The sequence below is a fragment of the Protopterus annectens genome, chromosome 9.part0 (assembly GCF_019279795.1).
Source record: "Protopterus annectens isolate FY-2018-M chromosome 9.part0, PAN1.0, whole genome shotgun sequence".
NCBI classification, from domain to species: domain Eukaryota; kingdom Metazoa; phylum Chordata; order Ceratodontiformes; family Protopteridae; genus Protopterus; species Protopterus annectens.
In genome coordinates, this window is record NC_056743.1 from 517,005,331 (window position 1) to 517,027,359 (window position 22,029).

At 36.7% G+C, this 22,029-nt stretch overlaps 1 protein-coding gene and 1 long non-coding RNA gene across 2 annotated transcripts in view; one reads left to right on the plus strand and one right to left on the minus strand.

The window, feature by feature from the left end:
- The window catches only part of LOC122811315, a 1,944,054-nt gene that overhangs the window by 1,120,604 nt on the left and 801,421 nt on the right, over positions 1 to 22,029 (plus strand). The gene's annotated exons all lie outside the window — the stretch shown is intronic.
- TACR1 (tachykinin receptor 1) overlaps positions 1 to 22,029 on the minus strand; it is a 790,616-nt gene that overhangs the window by 428,492 nt on the left and 340,095 nt on the right. Inside the window, exon 2 of the mRNA XM_044083080.1 lies at positions 2,950 to 3,153. Coding sequence (XP_043939015.1) covers positions 2,950 to 3,153 — 204 coding nt within the window. The remainder of the gene's footprint in view (positions 1 to 2,949; positions 3,154 to 22,029) is intronic.

The window sequence follows — 22,029 nt, forward strand, 5'->3', positions numbered from 1 at the left end:
GTTTTGATACTTTGAACATTGGTTTTATTTATATAGTGATACTGTGACACTGAGGTGCGACCAGCTCACGATGGGGTCTTTGGACAGTTATATGAGGATAGTTATCTGAGGATGGTTCAATTATCTGAACCATCTGCACAGTATTCATGGCAGAGAGATGTAAGTAACTAGCCAGGCCTTTTCCTTGTTCATCCTGTCCAGCTACCTCATTCTGTTTTAGAACCAAGGACACTGCTGCAGATATCTTGCCTGTTTGCCAGTGGACTGACATTACGTGGACACTCATACATTTTATGTTTGTGTTTTCCTTTTTTATTTTGAATTATTGTTTCCTATTCATCTAAATGAGAAACTGTAATTAAGTTATTTGCTTAACTTATCTGCTGAATATGGATCAGCATGGTTTCTATAATATTCTTATGTTTTCTAGTGAAGCTCTGAGGTGATTTTTTTAGCATTTTTTTTTATTGATATCGAAGTTTTTTGTACTGTTTAGTAGTATTATGTCATATTAGGATTTCTTAATTTTGTAGTTGTAGTACAGTAAACTCTCAGTTTACCGGCACCCATGGGGATTGGTAGGTGCCTGTTAACTGTAGTTTCTGGTTGCTTGAGCGTTACTACTAAAAATAGGCCTGACTAATACTGTATCTATACAATTTGTTTGGTTTGACTTGTTCTTAGGTTGGGGAGAGAGGGAATGTATTCCAATCTTCCTTTTTAAAACTCTAAAAACATAAGGTATGTTTCTGTGAGTGGGGAACAGAAAGTGCAACACATGAAAATTGTACTGTATTTCTTCTAATTTTTTTTCTGTTGGTTGAGAGTTCGGGTAGTTCGAGTTCCGGTTAACTGAGAGTTTACTGTAGTGCTATTTTCAGACTTGATGGCTGCAGATTAAGTACTTCAATTTTTCTTTTCAGTTGTTTATACTTTTTTAACATTTTGTTTTTAAAGAAACTCTGATGTCAAAATTTCAGATTTGCATCCCTGTAGTCTGATTTTGCAGTACTAATCTTTTTCACATACACTGTGCATACTTTTTTTTTAATTTAGCTCATATAGGTATTTAGAGAAATGTTTCTGATTGCTGATGGATAGTGTACAGTTTACAGTAATATGTTGACAAAATCTTCTGATGATACTCGTAGGATATACAGAAAAATATATGCATATCCTATAGAAAATGTATGGATTTATGCAATGGCAATAAGCAGGTATATCATTATGGTAAATAAGGAATATGCTACGTCTTGATGGAGTACATGAAATTTCTTACACTATGGTCCCAATATTCAAAGCCATAGTATATAGTAGAATGCAAGCCTTCTGTGCACTATGTCTGCTGTACTGCCATTCAAGATTGTGACTCACACATGAAACTCAGTTCATAATTGTTGTTGTGCTTTATGAATTCTACAAACGAGATTGTATACAATGGTGTACTAACTGCTCCTTTGACCAATCAGTGCTTGACCCTTTCAGCAGCCAGACAAATGCTGTGTGCTATGTGGCAAGATAATGTAGCATGGTATAGTACAGAGGTTCTTTGAAGAAATGCATGGTTTACTTAAATTTCTCCACAGTCTGTTGCTGCACTATTCTGCATATTCCTGCCAGACTGTGATTCATAAAGATATCTTAGCTCTAAGGTATGACAGCACTCTGGGGGGTCACCATCCCATTATACTAGTGATGAGATCTGAGGGTCTATAATAGATCACCGAATGCTTAAAACGAACGGTGATTAATCGAACCTGTGTAAGAGAAATCTTGCAGTTTCAAACTGTCAGAACAGAGATTTTTTTTCCAAGGGAAAAAAATCGCTGTTCCAACAAAAAAAAAAAAAGAAAAGAAAACACTTTAAACATTACATTAAGTGGGGGGCTTTGCCCCCACCCCCCTACTTAAATATATCAACTCAGAGAACGCACTACAGTGCCAAAAACAGCAAAGTAATGAAACAGCCAAGCAAATTCTTTCCCAGGGAAAGAATTCACTTAAAAAGCCGCTTCGCTATTTTGTCTTTTCAGTCTTTCAAGTTCGACCAAGACACATTTGAAAGAATGCATTTTCGGTCTTCTAATAGGACCCCAAGATCTGATGCCATCTGAGCTCTCACAGGCAGGAAATTGCTAGCATCACTGTGTTTGGACAAGACAACCTTGGATGAGATAACAGTAAAATGTTGCTCAGCAACATATTAGTGATGAGGGATAACTCTAGTGAGACACACAGCACCATATGGGGCAACATGATACCCAGTGATTTTGGATACTTGAATCATGAAGCATATGCATTCCACACATGGAGTCCAATGCTTTCCCAAAGGGGCAAGACTATTTCATGTAGCCTAGCCTAATTGTATTCAGCACTGAATTCTAAAGTACAGACCCCCTAAGGTTAAGGAACAAGTCTTTTGATCTGTGGGAAAACCATGAATCATGAAATCATTTTCCCTAATCTTACTGTGCAAGATTCTTTTTTATTTCCATTTTTTCACCAGCATAGTCCATCTGAGCTTTTGGCAACTTTTTTGGTGAAGTCCTTGTGATAAAAAGTCTACAAGAATTAATTAACACATTTAAAATCACAGTTGCCCAGATAGTCATTTAGACAATGAACAGCAACTACACTGAGAATGAGATTGCAATATATACACATTACATGATGTACATATATAAACATGCATATCTGTAACGTGACTTTGACACCCATATATATCATTTAACTGCATTTTTCCTACTAGGAAGAAGAAACTCACTAAAAATATATGTTTGTTTATAGCTTTTTGATCCATAATTGTCCAGACATTGCCGAAAATAGATGCATCACCCACATCCTACTTTTCCAGTAGAATGCAGCAAAAAAAAAAAATAATAACATTTACACAATGCTGTTTTTGATTAATATAAGGAACCACAAACATAAACATTAGCAAAAACTTACTTGCTGTTGTTCTCACTCTCTCCATCTTCCTCATCCTCAGGCCAATCAACATAACACACTGTCCTATCATGAAAGGTCCGAATGCTAGAATAGTAGAACTGTGGAAAGGACAGGGATAAAGCAAGGACCCAGATGACACAGATGACAATCTTAGTGGCTGTAGCTGATAACCTTGGCTGCAATGGATGGATGATTGCCATGTATCTGTCAGTGCAAGAAAGAAAACTTTTGTCATTCCATTGGACAGCTTTATTATATTAAATAAGATGGCAAGATAATGTATACATACATAGCTGTGTAGACATACATATTTAATGCAGATGTAATCGGCAATACATTCACACAAACTCTATATTAATTAAGATACATTTCAAAAGTTGCAATGTCTGTTTTCATGTTCAGCCTTGCAGCAATGAAAGGTTTATGAGTTACTTACCATGGAGGATGTTTCTGTCAAATCCAGTTCTGGTGAATGCATCATGATGAACTACCAGCCAAACACATTTCTTTAAAATTATCATACAAGCACTTACATACCCTAGATTTTATTTAAGCTGTGGAGTAATAATGTCTTACAACAGAGAAAGTAAGTCAGATGTTCCTGACAGCTTTCCCTGCTCATGGTATCACCTTTAAGTTCGTGTCCTGGGTGCACATACTTGGTGGCTGCTCCTTTGATACTAGTCAGGATTGCAGTGTCTGGTACAGCTTACTGGTTTCATCAGACTCTACTGAGTGCAGGTGCATCACAAATTAAGTTTTATTCTGTACCAAACTGTAAAATATGATGGTATAACAAGGTACAGCTGCATTATGTTATTTATGTATTTAGTGAAATGAACTTTAATGAATGCCAGAATGATATATGGCATGCACTGGAACATGAAATCTTAAATTATAGTGGAAACTATTGTGACTTCAGGGCTGTAACCTTCCTAAACCAATCACTAAATGAAACAAACTCCTCCCTCAGATGCAGTGGCCAATATCCAAGGAAAACAATTTATTTGTCCTAAGCATTCACCGAAAAAACACCATCCCTACATAAGCTATTTGCTTATGTACCCTTCAACTGATCCCAAGCCATCCAATTACTAAAATCCTACTGATGCATGTAAGTGTCAGATAAATCAGCTGAGCACATCTGTACTGAACACAAGCCCAGCTACTAGACAAAATTTTGCAAATGCACATATGTCCAATTTTAGTCATATAACTAACTCAGTTAAGGTGAATATCCTAAGAATTCATTGAAAGCCATTGATTTTATTTTCCTACTACTAGCATACAGGCTCCTTTTTGGATGTTGTATCTTAATACAAATGAAAATTTATGGAAAGCTACAGAAAATAAACAAAACTACAGTAGTATTTATGGAACATTTCTAAACTTTTGTCATATCAAATTCAAAGATTTGAAAATCTAGAATCAGAGGAAATATTTTTCTAGAAGTACTTCTTTGTATTAGAAACATTTTGATATAATATGACTACATACTTAATGAATGTAATTTCTGTAAAAAGCTATAACCTAGCCTAAGAATATTTATATTGTGAGTCAGTAAAAGGTGCTAAAATATGAAATTCTTAAAGGTAATTTCATATTTTCTATAAGAATCAGAATTAAAAATGTACATCATAGATCAGCAATTTAGTAGTTTATCTTAACTTATAATGCCATAGACTGCTTCTGGAAAAACTGCAATGGAGACCATCCACTTTCCTCATATTCCATCCCACTAAAACATAGCTAGCATTTGTTAGTTGTCTCCATGTAAGTTTTTTCAGTATTCTGTTACAACGGTTCTAGCCACCTTTGTATCCCTAGTTCCACCAAAACCTTCGATAAAACTGCCACCATTTTATCTGTCCATTGAAAGTGACAGGTCATTAACATTGTTTTACTAAAGGAATGGTGCTATATCCTCCATGATGTGTTTTTGTCATAAATCTATACTAATGTCCAAACCAAAGAGTAAAAAGGCCAAACAGATGAGGTACTTCATAAAAACTACAAGAAAAACCAAACCAAGCCAAGCTGGAGGTTTTACTGCGCGATACCTTAAACCTCCTGTAATAAAACCCATGGGATATATATGCAAATGACCCCTTAAGGGCATCAATTGTTTGAGCTATATGGCTTCTGAATGTCTGTGACATTTTACTTTTTTCTTGTTAACTCTGTGTGAACTGAGTATATAGACCCTGTGTTTCTAAAGTATAGCTCAACAGTCCACTTATGCTGTCTTAAAGAGGTCATCTGCCAGTTTTTGATTTCTGGTGTGGCAAAACGCTTTGCCAAATGGGTTTGAAGTTTATTTCTATGAACTTATTGAGATGGAATGTAAAAGGAACTGTTTTAATTTGTTAGAAAGTTGAGTTTGAAATCATAGTTTATACGTAAATGGATCTTTAGTGATGATGTAATAATTTGTTGTTAAACGTGTCTTGTAAATCAATAGATTTTTTTTTTTTTTTAACATGCGATAGCAATATAGAATGTGAAATTAGTAATCTGGGACCTGTGCTGCTAATGAAAAAGGTCTTTCATAGCTGAAATATACAAAAAATGTATTATGTATTTAAGTTTAATTTGTATGAAAAAATCAAAAGTTTTCATAAAATGAGTGTTAACAAAATAAAAGAATTGTGGTAAAGCCAGCAGATAATAGCGAAAATGTATTATCAACTGCTAAACAGTATTATATGTATGCAATGATTGATAGAAGGGTTTATCAAATATCAAACAGAAGAGATTATCTGAATGCAAAAAAAAAGGAATGATACGGTTTATTAGTAAAAGGAGAAAGGTTAATATTTGTTTTGACTAAAAGCAGAGATGGAATCTAATGGTAGGTATACAGCCCATTCACTCCTTCCTTCTGTTTTCTCAAATTACATGAAGGTTTTCAGAATCCACAAGGTTGGCTGATAGTTTCAGCTGTGGGTAGGTTTTTTTTTTTTTTTTTTTGAAAGTACAAGTAAAATTTTAAAATCAGGATTATTGTCACCTGCTTTGAAGATAACTTCTTAGAGACTGATTACAGATTTAAAATGGCAACCCAATTACTTTTGAGTTACCTCAGATATACAGAGTCTGTGTACTAACATACAATGGAATTTGGGATTACCAGCTATTTCAAGATCTATGGGGGACTAGCCAATTACTCATATTTTGGGTGTAGCTGATTTTAGTCTTAAACATAATTTTTTTCTGTGTGATAGTAAATGGTATGTTCAGATTTATAGTACCCCCCCACAACTACTTTTGCAAATGTTTGTATGGATACGTTTAAAAATAAGTTTATGTATTTGAATACATTTTTTACAAGAAAGTAGTTTGGTAATACCTATATTTAAATTATTTGTTTTCAATATGTGAAGGAGGCACCAATTAAGTTATTCAGTTTATTGAATATTTAAATTATAATGAATATAACTGCATTTGCTTATGAAAAAGAATATCTGATTTTTGGTTTCGGAATTACTTGGAGAAATTGGTGAGACACATGCAAAATTATATAAAAAGCAGTCTGCTGTAATTTTTTTTTTTTTTTTTGTCTGGCATCTGGCTTAGTTGCAATCTAGAACATACTATAGCAGCTTCACCATCTTGGACATCTGCTTGAACTGTAATAATCTACAATTATCGGGAACATTTCTGAGAACAGCAGAAAGTACGATACAATATTTTAGATAGACATTACTTCCAGATATAGTTAAAATCACATGCTTTGAAGCATGTAGTAAATGGACAAGAAATTTTATGGCCTGAAAAAATATTATGAAGCAGAACACACAGTTTTCTGAGTTATTAATAGTGTTAATTACAAGTTATTAGAATCTGTTGGATGTGATAAATGATTTAAGTTTTGTAATACAAAGTAAAAGAAGCCATATCTGGGAGATATGTTAGTACATAGTTATCTTCAAGATTTGAATTCACAGGGCACTTTCCCTGGTGGATTGTGTAATATTTGTAATTTTGCAGTTAAAATGTTGATTGTATATTGAGGATGAAATTTCAATATAAAGGGTGTTTACTAGTAACACAAAGAATGTTATGTATGTTATAAAATGTTTATGGTATATATGCTATATTGGTCAAACAAAAGGGAATTTTTTATTAGACATCAAAAGCATATAAATGGCACTAAAAATAAAAGTTATAAAAATGTTGTTGCAGAATATGTGGTAAAAATACATAAAGGACAATTGAATGTGACTAAAGACTGTATTTTGTTGCAGAACGATAACAATGAAATAGAACATGTTCGTTACAAAAATAATCTGAGTGTATTTTAAAAACTAGTATTTTGCAGCCATTTTGTCTTAATAATGAGATTAATTTACGGATACCTATTGGTTGAGTACCTTAACTGTAATAATTTAAATGTGGTTTTATTTTTGTCTTTGAAGTTCTTGAAGACGTCACCAAAATGCATAACATTTATGATTTATTTTGCCAGTTTAAAATGGTTTATTTTATCATTTTTATTTATTTATTTTTGTTGTTGTTTTCTTAAGTGCAAAATAATAATGCTCAAAAGCTTCCCTCACTTTTGCCAACATAAATGGGTTTATTTACATTTTTTTGACATTTTCTTAAGTGGTAAAATCCACAATTTTCCCTCTTTCTGGAATTTCATTCTTCCTTTTTGCTGTTTTTGTTTCATGTTTTTTAAAAAATCAGTGTGTATTTTGTGCATGTGCTACATGGAAAAAATTACTGTGCATATTACTTCTTTTAACATTTTATTAACTTCTGTAGTTACAGTCTCAGAGTCAGCCATATTCAATAAAGCAATTTCATCTATTCTTTTGCATCATTATTATTTTATTCTTTTATCAGAGTTACAGTCAAGGATCTTGGTTCCTTCATTATACATTAATTATACATCAACAGTACTGGTATGGAGAGGATGGGCAAGCCTGTTCTCTGTGGGAAGATGCAGACAGACTAGGAATGTCCAATGCCACAGTCTGTCTCAGGAGGGGTGACCATGCAAAGGACAACCTACAGACAGATTTCTGGTGACAATTTGTAAATTCAGTAGCTCTCACTGTGGATGCATTGGAGAATACACTCCTATTGGATGGGGTTAGCACCCATAATAAATGTAACCTCATTGCCAAGGTACTGGTGAGAGCACACAAAATGCTAAGATTGTCTGTATAAGCACTTCTCCCAATCAGCTGTTGTGAGCAATATCATATTTCTAAGATGTGGGAACAAAGGGACCTGACAGGTAAGGGATGGCCTGATGGCCAGAAGGTTTAGTTGGAAAAAGCATATAAAAATGCAAATTAAAAAATGATGGATCCATGTGATGTACGTCACAACCAAAAAAATGCACATGTCAAATTTTAAGTCCATACTGTGTATTCAATTGTAATGAGTATGGGAATTTAGTCTTTCCCTTTAACTACAGATCTACAAATATTTGTAATGGTTTTTAATCTCTTACTAACACTTTTCTATCAAAAATTAGAAGATAGAACTCCATATTTATTGGCCAATGTATTGCATAATTGCACATGATTGTATCACCATGCCCCTTTCTTAATATACTGTCTTCCTATCAAATAAGAAATGTTACTTTATCTTCACAAATCTTTTTTATTTATAAATTTAATTCTAACTCCCTCTATAGATTGTTTACTCTAACAGTGCATAAATACATATTCATATTTCAATACATTCTCACCCTCCTTACACAAAAAACAGTAAGAAAATATTCCAGGTATTTTAGATAAAGTATCCCTTGTCAGTATGAACACCACTATACAAATTCCTGAAAATTTTCCATACCCCTTAACACTAACCTGTTAATTAAAAATAAACAAAGTAATGCACATAATTTTAACTGCTTATGACATTCATATAGTGTGCAGAAAACATATAGAAACTTATAGTAATCAATATTTCAGAAGAACATATGTATGTTATTTTTATTTTTAGTGAGGCTGCTGTTCCAGGTTTAATACAAATCAAAAAAGAACACACACATATATCTAGTGCCTCAGCTGTGTAGCCTTCAGGGAGTATAAACTTACAAACATGAGCAACTATATATACAAGAATAAAATAATTATCTAATTAAATAATTAATTAATAGATAGATAACTCAGATGTCTCAAGTTACATTCATTTAAGGAATGAAAGTGCCATACTTTAAAAGAAAAATAGACTCTTTATATAGCAACGTATTTTAAGTACTATATCATTATAATATTTTGAGTATATTTGTTCCAGAATGCTAAATTGCAAACCAGGAGAATCATCTCCATGACATAACTTAAACTGCAGAGAAACTGAACTATCATAGTTAAGTTATTGAATATCTCTTACATATTTCTGCAGTCTAAGTTTGAATGTTCTCTTGTTTCCCCTATATAAAATAAGTCACACATTTAAGTATGTATATCACTCCTTCTGTATTACAAGTATATCTCTCAGGAGATACAAACGTAACACCATTGATATGAAAAAAAAATTCTGAATATGTATACAGCTCAAACAGTCCCCATAAGGGAACATACTTGAAGTAGCAAGGGTCTTATAGAAATATTTATTCAGTACCTGAAAATTTCTGTGCACTAACATATCTTTTAAATTCCTACCTCTTTTATATGATATATAAGGAAGAGGACATAAGATGGTAGAAGAATCATGATGTTGCAACTAAAAAATCCAGTAATAATTAACCAATTCTATCAGTTTCTCATTAAATATTGTGTAAGTAGACACAAAATAAATTTTCTGTCTATTAAGAGAATATTTATTACAGTTTCTGTTTTTTCTATTTTTCTTATGGGCATAGACATGAATCTAGTGGCCAAATTAATAACCGTTTCCCCTTAACCCAAAGTAAGGCATTCTCTATAACAGACTTGTAATACCCCCTAGAGAGAAACATTTGAGCACTGAACCTAATTTCTTTCATAAAATCTAATCACTATTACATAGTCTTATCAACCACAAAAATTCACTATAAAGTAATAATAACAAGTCGGGGGGGGGGGGGGTGACTGCTTGTACCATGCAAAAATTGCCCACCATCTTCAAACTTTCTATGTAAGGAAGTTAGTACTTCTCTCTTGTCACACCCCTTTAGTTTTACATCCAAATGTACAATATTATTCCCCCCACTTTGGTTCATTAAAAAACAGACCAAATCTACTTTTCCCTAAATCTCTAACAAAATTAGAGATCTGGTCTTCACCACCTTGACAAACAAAATCAGATTATTAATATAACAGAAATAATACATTACAAAATTATTTTAAAATTATGTTTGTAAATATATTCAACTTCAGACAGTCCCATTAACAAATTAGCATACATAGTGGGCACACTTTGTCCCATGGCTGCACCCTGCATTTTATAATAAAGGCATTATTAAATTCCAAAAAATTATTAGTTAAATTAAATTGCAACCATTCGATAACAAACTAATAAGTGGACATTCCCCCACAAAATATTGTAGAGCTTGAATCCCATGTACATGTTTAACATGGATGTAAACATTTTTCACATCTAAAGTTAACCAGTACATGCTGATTGTCCACCTTAAATCCGTAAGTTTTGACAAGAAGTTAGGGGTGTCCCTGATGTATGATGACAATGTAATAATTTAAAAAACTGTATGATATGCTTATTAAAATGAGATGAGCATGGTATCTTTGTTTTATAAATCTACTGACAAAACTGTAAATTTCCTCCATTCCCCTAATGCCGGCCATGATTTGGAAGGGGATAACCTGAATATAATCAGATGTTGAATGGATAAAAGCCTATAGTGAGGCATTTTTTGAACATGTTTTTTTTTTTATTTTAATTAATTGTTAGATGAATATTAGGAATCTAACACTGAATCTGTCTTATTCCAGTGAATTCAGATCTTCTAAGAGGCAGACCTACAATGGTTTACTGAATTTTCCTGGATGATATATAAACGCTTTCAGACAATATGACACAGGCAGATACCTTTCAGTTGCTTTCTCAGATCCCATTGTGAAATGCATGAACCATCACAATTATTGTCATTAGTTTTAGCCACATCTCTGAAAACTCTGTTGCAGATGGGCAACGTTGTGGATTAGTCTACTGTAAGTGGACAGTAAAGATCAAGCCAGAGTGTATATTAAATTTCTGATATGATTTCATTGGCTTTTTCACCAATAGTTAGAAGTGGCTATAAATCATCCCATCAAATCATAATTTCGAACCTCTGATGTTACCTTGTTTATTTTTTTCCTTGCACTGAGAAACGGGCTATCAATGGAGATCCAGTGGTCAAGGGAGGTTAAAAAAAAACATTTGCAAGCTTATTTCTGACTTCATTTCTTCTGGTTGGTAAACTTATAAATATGCTTACCTGCATATTACGGAAGTGTATATTTGTCATAGCATTATCACTTGCAAATACAGATGCAATGAAATGCAAATGGTCAGTTATTAATTGTTGTATAAAAGTGCAAGTTTTGATGATGTCCAAGAAGAAGGTCTACATCACTTTTATTTTTTCTTAATGAACCTCTCCAAAGCCTGTGTGAGTAATTATCTTTATTATTTATTTATTTATTTATTTAACATTTGTTTACCAGGAAACTCTGACTTGGAACGAAGCCAATTTTCAGCGGAGGCCCATGGAGAAATGCTCTAGATGCATGTCTTTGAAACATGGGAGGAAACTGGAGCACCCAGAGGAAACCCATATGAACACAAGGAGGACATGCACACTCTGCACAAAAGATACTCCAGCTGAGAATCAAATCAGAGAACCTCTTGCTGTGAGGCAACAGTGCTACCACTGTACCACTGTACCATCCATCTTAATTAGCTTGTCACTTGTAAAATATTCCAGTGAATCTGAAAGTGAACCATAGGTGTCAAGATACCTATATAGCTGATCTTGTGGCAGCAAAATGAAGAGAGAAATGGATCTCTAATTTCACCAGTTTATCTATTGGTACTTATTAACAGAACTGCGGACTAAGGCCTTCAAACCAGAATTCAAGGACTGCAGCTTCTCTAATGAATCAAATAAACCATGAAATAAATCAGCTCTCATCCTTGTGAACATTTGGGGGTATTTCCTAAGCTGCCACAGATCTAATATACCCCTAAAAATCTATATACTTTCATTTGTTATAGTCTAATTTTCGTTTGAATGGAAAGAATAGGTGATGTCCTTCCATATCACTGTTGCATTATTCTTTACCTAAGGGATCTCCTGCCAAGGATAAACCAATTTCTGTACAGTATACCAACACTTTTAGTTTATTATAAATGTCGTAAGTCACATGTGCAAGGCATAGGGCATAAAGGTGATGTACGGACACACACTCAAAACTTCTTTGCTGCCAGTCTGAACATCGCTGTTGAACTCTGGTCTGAATGCCCTTCTGTTGTGCTGGTTACCAAGCCATGTTTTCAGATAAGTGCCCCATTGGGGTTTCTTCTCTTTCTTTTATTTGTTGTTTGTTATTGTGCTGATGTCATCTAGAAAAAGAAAATGTCAGTGTGGGAGGCAGATTCTCCATAAAGACTATCACAACCAGCGTCTCTTCTGTTTGGGTGCTTCCAATGATCCTACACAATTCTGTGTCTGCCATGCATTTGTGCCTAATAACATATGTAGTTATCCATCTTCCTTGTCCATATAACTAGAGAATCAATGTCTGAAGTTGTTGGCTCAGAGTCCTATGGCAGAATCCTCCCACCTGAGGGCCAGCTGTCTGTGAAGAAGAAGGCCAAAAAAGTTATGTCTGATCCAGCTGCTGTCTAGCCTCCATAGACATTTGTCTCAAGGCTGGTAAAAGCTCAGAGGACGGTCCAGTATCTGCTTCAGATTCTCCTGCCAAGATCCCATCAGAATCTGGCATGGATCTGGTTTTGCACACGTCCTCGGAGGCTTTCCAAATGTCTGTACCTGACATTGAGGGAGAATCTTGGCTGATTATCTCAAAAGGACTGAAGGGGATTCCTCAAATCTTAGTTCAGGAGGAGATTCCTATGACCATTATTGAATCTTGTCAGGGGTCTGATCCTCTGAGGGTGTTTTGTGCAAATGTCCTTCAGAAGAAGAAGCAAAAAAGCAAGCATATTTCCCTTGTGTTAATGATCCCCAATGTGAATGGCAGGATTTCTCTCGGGGCTTATTTAATGCTTTGATGGCCTTGAAGCCAACTCAAGGGGTCTCTGTACCTGATCCTCCATGGGCTTCTACTCCAGTTAAGAGATGCAGGGAATAGGATTCCTGGGATGAGTTCCTGGACTCAGAGGAAGAATTTCCTGTTTAGTCTTCCCAAATCCCTTCCCCTATGGACTACAGTTTAGAGGGAGGAGGAGGAGGATTCTGTGAGTCCAGATTCCCCTGGAGGAGCTTTCCTTTTGTGATACCATTGCCTGTATGATGGACTATTTTAAGTGAGATAGTTCTCGGGTCTCTGAGATTCAAAAAGATATTATGAACTCCTACAGATGGTCACCTAAGCAATCTACTGTTCCTCCTGTTCTGGTTGCCTTTCTGGATACCTTTTCAGCAGCATCTGTAGCCCCTGACTCTCAGCCTCCTGTACCTAAGAAGCCAGATAGATTCTATAAAGTTCTTGAGAAGTGCAAATTTCTTTACAAATGCCCTTCTGATGACCCTTCTGTAGTGTCACACTCCAGTGATAAGTTGTTGCCTTCTGTTAAGGGTAGCAGGCTATGGAAAGGCTGGGCAAAAAAAGTTTACACTGCTGTCACTTTATCCTTTAGGGCCATCAACCATCAGACTCATATGACCGGGTATATTTTGGCCCTATTTTCTCAGGTTTCTGAGATGGCATCTGACCTTCCTTTCTCTGAGGAAAGGCTTTCTTCCTTTCCTTGTCAGGCTCTACTTCTCAAGTTGCCCACCACTCAATCAAATGTAGCTGTGATGCAAGCAATGCCTCTCCTAGCCGTCCTGCCTTTGGGTCAATTATGAGATGTTATTCTTGGCTTCATCTTCATGCTTTGCCTCATGACATTAAGCCCAAACTTTTATATGTTCCTTTAGAATCTTTTTAGATCTACTGCAGTTGAATGTTTCAGTTCTCTCCGGGATAGTGGTAAAGCCTCACAGGAGTTGAAACTTATTTTTGTTTCTCCTATTCCCAAATTTCAGAAGAATTATCCCTGTAAGTCTGCTTTTGTTCATAGGCACTCTTGATCTCCTCCCAAGGGCAAGAAGGGTTCTACACATCAGCCTCCCATGAAGTCTACTAAGACCCCTGCCTCCCAGAAGCCTCCTTTCCAGCATAAGCCAGGTTCTATTTGACAGTCTGCTTCCTTCTGCCCTCGGCCAGGTTCCCCCTTCCCTCTGTCTCTCCCTATCTCTTCCAAATTGGCTATAGATAACTTCAAACACTTGGGTTCTGTCCATTATCCGTCAGGGTTACTTTATGGTTTAGAAATCCCTTCCTCCCTTTCAAGGCATTACTCAACCTCTTTGGGAACAGCTCTCTTTTTTTTCCCAGAGGTTTGAGGGAGAATCTTGGCTGATTATCTCCAAAGGACTGAAGGGGATTCCTCAAATCTTAGTTCAGGAGGAGATTCCTATGACCATTGAAAACCTCTCAAGAATCCTTCCTTTTGGATGTTATCTCTGAAAACATTATTTCATCTTCTTTTATCAGAGGCCTTTCTAGTCTCTCAAGGATGCTTACCATCACATTCCCATCCATCATCTCTTCAGGAAATGTTTACATTTCTCTGATTCTTCCTTGAATTTTCAGTTCTCTGTGTTGCCTTTTGGCCCCTCTACTGCTCCAAGAGTGTTCACCAAATGCCTCACTCCTATCATTGCTTTTTGCAGGGCTTAAATAATTCAGCTTTCACTATCAAGACAAATCTGCTTGTTCATACTCCTTCCCTCAACACTCTGCTGCATGATCTCAGGTTTACTACTTCCTTGTTACAGAGTAGTGGGTTCACAATAAACTTCCAGAAATCAGTTCTGATTCCTTCCCAGGATCAAAGTTTCCTCACCTGTGGGCTTCAGATAGTTCCCATGCTGGCCTGTATCTAAATGCCTTTTCCAAGCCCTTCTTCCTCTGGCATTTGTTTCAGCCAGGGAATTTCTCGGGGTTATTGGATTGATGGCTTCCACCATTCCTATGTTCCCCTCTCCAGAATCCATAAGAGAAAGCTTCAGTGGTACCTCAAGTCAGTGGAGCTCTAAAATTGCCACTCCTGGGACTTCCTGGTACCGTTCCTTCTCTATCTCAGGCTCAGGCTTCAGTGGTGGATTCATCAACTTTCCATTTTAAGCTCCAATTCCAATTCAGGAGCTCTTTGCAGACACGTCAGATAGGGGATGGGGTACCTCATGTGGCTCTGTCATGATTCAGGGTCTTTGGCCTTCTCATCAGATGTCAGACCACATCAGTGAAAGGGAGATGACAGCTCTGCTTCTGGCTCTTCAGGGTTTTCATTCCCCTCTTTCATTCCAGTCCTCTCTAAGTTTTCAAAGATAATGTCACAGTGATGTGATATGTCCACAAGCAGGGAGGCACAAAGTCCTACCGTCCTTGCAGGCTAGATCTTTAGGTCTGGGATCTAGAATCCAATATCAAGTGACTCTTCAGGCAGTTTACACTCCCTTGGAGCACAATCTAGTGGCAGACTTCTTGAGCAGGTCCAGCACACAAGATCATGAATGGGTGCTTCACACACATATTTTCTGGGACATTGTCCATCAGTGGGGTATTCCTCAGGTAGATCTTTTTGTCTCCACTCTGAACAGACAACTTCCTCTATTCTGTTCCAGAATCCCAAGTCCTCTGGCTTGGAAAGTGGACACCCTGTCTTTTCCTTGGAAGGGGATGTTTCTGTACGCCTTCCCTCCCCTTTCAATGTTACCATGAGTCTTGCACAAAGATCAGGCAGGACTCTCCCAAAATCTTGTTAGTGACTCCCTTTTGACCCAGACAGCATTGGCTCCCTCTCCTTTTTCATTTGGCCAGGGCCAGTAACCACAAGTTACCTCACTGGGTGGACCTTCTCAAACAAGACAAGGTATTTCTTATCTATCCTCACTATTCCATTTTTCAACTGGTGTTGTGGGTGCCAGGGTTTTAATCCTTTTCAGGCACCTTTTTTTCTGAGGACATGCTTTGGGCTCTACATGAGGCTAGGAAATCTACTTTCAGGAAATCATATATGTCCAAATGTAATTGATTTTATGTCTGGTACCTCTCTTGCTATTAGGATCCCCAGTCTCTGGAGGTTCCTCTAGTTCTCTCTGTCTTATCTGTGTGATCTGCTCCAAGCTAGGTTGAACATATTCTTCAGTTAAAGCTTACCTGTCAGCAATTTCTGTTTGTTTGTTCTTGACTCCTTCTCAGGCCGCTAGATTTGAGGTCAAACAATTTCTTAGAGGTGTTCTTCATATCAGGCCCCCAGGAAGCCTATTCCTCCTTCTTAAGACCTCAGCTGTGTAGTTGAAAATTAACTAGCACTTCTTTTGAGCCTGATTCTTCAGCTTCCTTACAACATTGTACTTGGAAGACTGTTATTCTTTTGGGTCTCACTTCAGCCAAGAGAGTGACTGAACTTCAGGATGTCATGGCTACTCCTCTTTTTTTTAGTTTTCCACAGAGACAGGGTGTCTCTTAATACTAATCCTTCTTTTATGCCCAAGGAGATCCATTAATCCATCTATTCATCTTCCTTCCTTCACACTTTGGATTTTCATAGACAGCTCAGATATTATCTGCATAAAACTCAAGTTATTCACAAATCCTGGCAACCTTTTGTTTCCTTTCATCCCAGGATTTTGGGTTTGGCTGTGTCTAAGGAAACAATCTCCCGTTGGATTTCTAAGGCCATTTCTTTTTGATACTCTTTTTATGGAAAATATCTTTCCTCATCGGTAAAGGTGCATTCTGTTTTGGCATTTGCCTCCTATGGTGCTTATTTCAAGGGCCTGGATTACCAGTTCCATCCTTGAGGCTGCTACTTGGTCATCTCTGCACACTTTCACTAAGCATTAGAAGTTGGATATTATTGCTAGGACAGGGCAGGCTTTGCCAGGACTATCCTGCATGGGTTTGTAGAGGGCTCTTCTGGTCCTTCCTCCTTGCAGGCTTCCTCTTGAGCTCTTATATTCACCCTTTGCTAAAGAATAGTGCAAGAGTCATGTGGAAGGTCATAGTACAGTTGTGGAAAATCTTACCATGACAGGAGATGTTTCTGTTCACCGTTGCAGTATTCACTCCCTCCCTCCTCTGTTCTTCCTCTTGCCCTGAACTTTTCTTGCCTTTCTAGCTGAGGGGCTCATTCTTTCTTCTTTTTTTTCTTCTGGATACACATATTATCCTTGCCCCTAAGGGCATTCTGTTCCTCCTGGGGCTTTTTCAGTTCTGTGTGTGCGCATCCATATGTCTATGCCCTACACCTTGCATGAGGAGCATACATTTTTCATACGGCACCTATAAGAACTGAAGGCTTTGGTATAAAAGCCAAACATTGGGTTACCCGTGGCAGGAGACTCCTTAGGTAAAGAATACTGAAACAGTGAAGAGAAGGACATCTACTGCTATGGTAACATTTTCCAAGACTGTACTTTCTTAAACAGCTGTGTTTTACAAGTGCATATTGAGCAAGACACCCAGAAATATATTAGCAAAGGTTGCCTTCAAATGTATCTGCTAAGGTGCTAGTGCAGTCTAGTTCATTTTGTTAACAGGGAGCATTCCACTTTGGTAAACCTTCCACTATAGAGGTGAACCAGAGATCAAAGCTCTACAATACAAATCTGTGTACAGTCTAGCTAAGAAAACACTTAACATGATATAACCGCAACTGGGAATTAAGATTGCTCACTAAGAAAGCATTAACTCCATCAGGAATTCAGTACTTTTAGGGCATAGAGTTTTATTTAGTTTTGCATCATAAATCTTAGCTATAAGCTGCCCTTAGCTGTAACAAATCCATGGAAACAAAAAAATATTCAAAGTGAACATTCATAACCAACTCACTCTCAGCCAAAAAAAAAAATGCTTAACCTGGTGTAGGAATCATGTGACTGGTTTCAGCTCCCACTCTGATCTTCTCTCAGCCAAACGCTCAGACTGACAGAGTGACACTACACATTTCCACTGTGCTGGCAATACAACACCGGTAGAAATATTGTTAATTTAACTCTCTCCAAAACCACAATTATGTACGACTGCTCAGTGTGTTCATCTTCACTGTACTCTGTTAAACCACTGCATACTTCATTTGCTGAAAAGCAAATACATTGTTTTCTCCAAGCAGTATCTCAGATTCAGATTATTGTCTATGTTTCTGGGCCATTATATTTGCAGGATAGTACATTTGAATAATTTTCCTTGGAAAATGATCGTGAATCTGATCCCTTTGCCTTAGAGCATCATTTTTGATGCAAAGTGCAGTTTAGTGTGTCTAGATGACACACATAATCCTTGCAGTATTGTGATCAGTATCAGTGAATGTGGTCATATTTTGATTCAGGAATATCACATGTTAATGTGGTTTCACAGGTTCAGGAAAGGGTGAGGTGCTCATTTATGGCCATGTACCATGAACACAGCTGCAAGCAAGTGGTAGATGGTGATAATAATAAATAATAATGATAATAAGGATGATGGCTGACATGGTGGTGCAGTGGTTAGCATTGTCTCCTCACAGCAAGAGGTTCTCCGGTTCGATCCTCGGCTGGGGTGCCTTCTGTGTGGAGTCTGCATATCCTCCCTGTGGTCGTGTGGGTTTTCTCCAGGTGCTCCGATTTCCTCCCACATCCCAAAGACATGCTGCAGGTGGATTGGACACTCTAAATTGGCCCTAGGGGTCTGTGTGTGTGTGTGTGTGTGTGTGTGTGTGTGTGTGTGTGTGTGTGTGTGTGTGTGTGTGTGTGTGTGTACCTTCTGTGGAAGGTTGGGCACCAGGCTGGCAATGCAACACTGTAAAAACTCCACTGCCAATCATGAGCGGACAGGTGATCCGCTGTGGCAACCCCTAACCAGGAAAAGCCAAAAGAAGAAGAAGAATGATAATGATGATGATAATTGATAATAATAATAATAATAATAAAAATAATAAATATGACGATGATGATAATCTGATGGGTATTTTGCCTGACATTAAATCAGTACTTGTATTGCAGGAACCTGCTTGATTTATTTGGATGATTGGAGTGGCAGTAGTTTTCCCAAGTTGCAGACTTTTTGATAGTAGCATCCTTTAGTGGTATTAGCTTAGAAAGTACAGTGGTATAAGGTAAGCTTCTTGCCTTTGCAAACTTCACATCATATCTGAACCAATGAACAAAACAGAAAGCACACTAACAAAACCAGGAATAAAAACAATCAGCTGTTCTGTAATGGTAGATGATTCTTGTACCAACAGTTCTAAGTAAGTCCTACTTTTGTTGGATGGGATATACAAAAACTGAGTTTTAAAGCTTTAAACCATTGACATCAAGTGATTTCAGTTTCTAAACCAATACACTGCTAAGCTTCCTGCTTACATGAGCACCATGTCTTATTTTACGACAGATTTATCTCAATACTCGTAAATGATGATTACTCATTTGAGCTCTTTTTATGGTTTATAAAATACTGTTTGTGATTCTCATTCTTACTGTATTTCTATATTATACTACTGACATGAGCACAAACCCTGTCTCGGACATGTCTTACACAGAACTCAAGTTAAAGTAGTAACATAATCATTTTTTAATAATTCATAATTATTTTACAATAGTTGCTTTGAATCAGACTGTTTATTATAATCAGAAAAACAAAGTCAAAAACTGAGGAAAATATATTTTAAAAAATACTGGAAAGGAAATTTTGTGTGTGTCTGTGTGTGTGTGTGTGTCTGTGTGCACGCATCTATGTATATATCATTTTAAATGCGTAGTGATATCTTTGCAACTAGATATCTTGAACTGCAATATCGCATAATCAGTATGAACAATAATCACAAACATGCTTTAAGACAGATATTGTGAAATCTATTTGTCCTTAAACCACACAGAGTGATGATGCTAGCATTAGAAAGTTACTGTTAAAAAGTTATTCCACTTTATAGCTGACATAGGAGTTACGATTCTACATTGTGCCTCGAGCAACGATGGAGATAGGTATTGCAGCATTTCATAAAAATGTTAAGAATATTTAGTGAAAAACATTAATACACTAATGCAAAAAATTGATCAATTTAACTTCATATGTAGTAAAAATATATAATTCCCAGAATACTTTATTCCAAACTACTGTGTTAATTCTGACTTTTGTTTCCCACACCAGTATCATATACTTGCTCAGATGTTATTTCTCTCTGACTGTAGGGTTTGTCTAACCGTGGTCTTCATACTAAAAGTGATACTCTGATGATAATCCCTGGAGGATGACAGATGGGTGCTGGAGACAAGATGGAGTGTCTGGAGCATTACTGTTCCTGAGGAGATGGACAGGGATGTATCACTCTGCTAGAGGCTCAACATGCAAGTGTGTTTAAAGTGTTAGGACTACTAGAATACACTTATTTATTCATTTATTTATCTTATTTAGACCTGCTGTCCAAAGATGTGCACTGGATCACATAGACCACTTCCAGGACTGTATGGTAGCTAAAAGTAGACTGTAACAATAAAGAAGTACAAAAGTAAATGACTAAGCAATTCTGTAAGAGCTCTGTGCAGATTTATATAAGAGATGATGCAGTGCTATATCAGCCTTAGAGAAGGTAGTTTATAGCATTCATAATATTTATAATGATGCTGAGGATTTAGTAGTGTGTGTAAGGAAGGTAGATGTGGGAAGTAGTCAGCAGTCAGAAGTAGGAGAGTGTAGAACATTACGAGTGTGAAGAGTGGGTAACGATAGATGCAGGCTGCTAGCCTAGCCAAATAGAGTTTTGCAGATAATTCTGTCATTTTTAAATATGAATGTAAACTACAGGCTTTTTGTCTTAAATGGAAAAAAACTGTTGTTAGATGTGGAACTGAAAAAAATTAAACAGTGCTCTCTACTGACCAAAGTAAAGCATGGGGTGACCCTTTGATGTAGACAGTGGTGCCGAAGGGTCTAGATGAAGAAATTATTTCTATTGTTTTAACCAAGAGTTAAATTGCTAGATTTAAACATGCAAATGTATTTTTATTGCTCTGCTTCCTGGCCAGCTGCAAGATAACAAAAGGGAGATTTTAAGAATGTAAATGCAGTTTCTGTTAGCCTGAGAACCCAGGGAAATTGAAGAATGATGTAATGTGTAGCCTGGGAACCCCAGGAAAGTGTGAAGAATGATGTCATGTTTATCAGAACTGTAATTTCAATTTAAACAGAGAGAACCAGAGATTATTAAGTATTTTTGTATTGACAATCCAACTCATCAGTACTCTGCCTGTTTTCCTATGTACGTTATCTTAGACTTATGTTTTCATTTAGAAATAGCTAGGAACTAGAAATATTAGACTAAGTGTTTTTCTGTGATGTCAGAACTGTCCTACTTTATTATTTTAAGTATTTCTTTGTGATCTCTGAACTCTTGACTAGCACTGGGTAGTAAGAAGTATTGTCTTGTGTTTTTATTATTTATTATTAAATATTTCAAAACATTTCAACTGTGGCTGTTTTGTGTAGAAATAATTTAAGCTCTAGAGTACATTGCATATTTATAGTGATTACTGTGCCAAGTCACTCTAATAAGCCTTGACTGTTTATTTATACTACCAATTGGATAATAATATTGCACAGTAATAATTGGACACCCTTTTAAGGGCCTTTGAGTAGCTGATAATTATTAGTGGGTGGTGGCAGGGTACTACCGTATAGTCTGGGAAAAGGAGGTACAGCTGGAGAACCTGTGCCAGCCTTCCCCAGGATTGTCTGTGTGGTTGTATAAACTCATCTCAAAGTGTGTGTGTGTGTGTGTGTGTGTGTGTGTGTGTGTGTGTGTGTGTGTGTGTGTGTGTGTGTGTGTGTGTGTGTGTGTGTGTGTGTGTCAGCTACTTGGGCAGGGACACAAAGCACTGATTGGACAAAGAGGGAGCTAGAGGCTTTAGCTTGCCCACTAGGC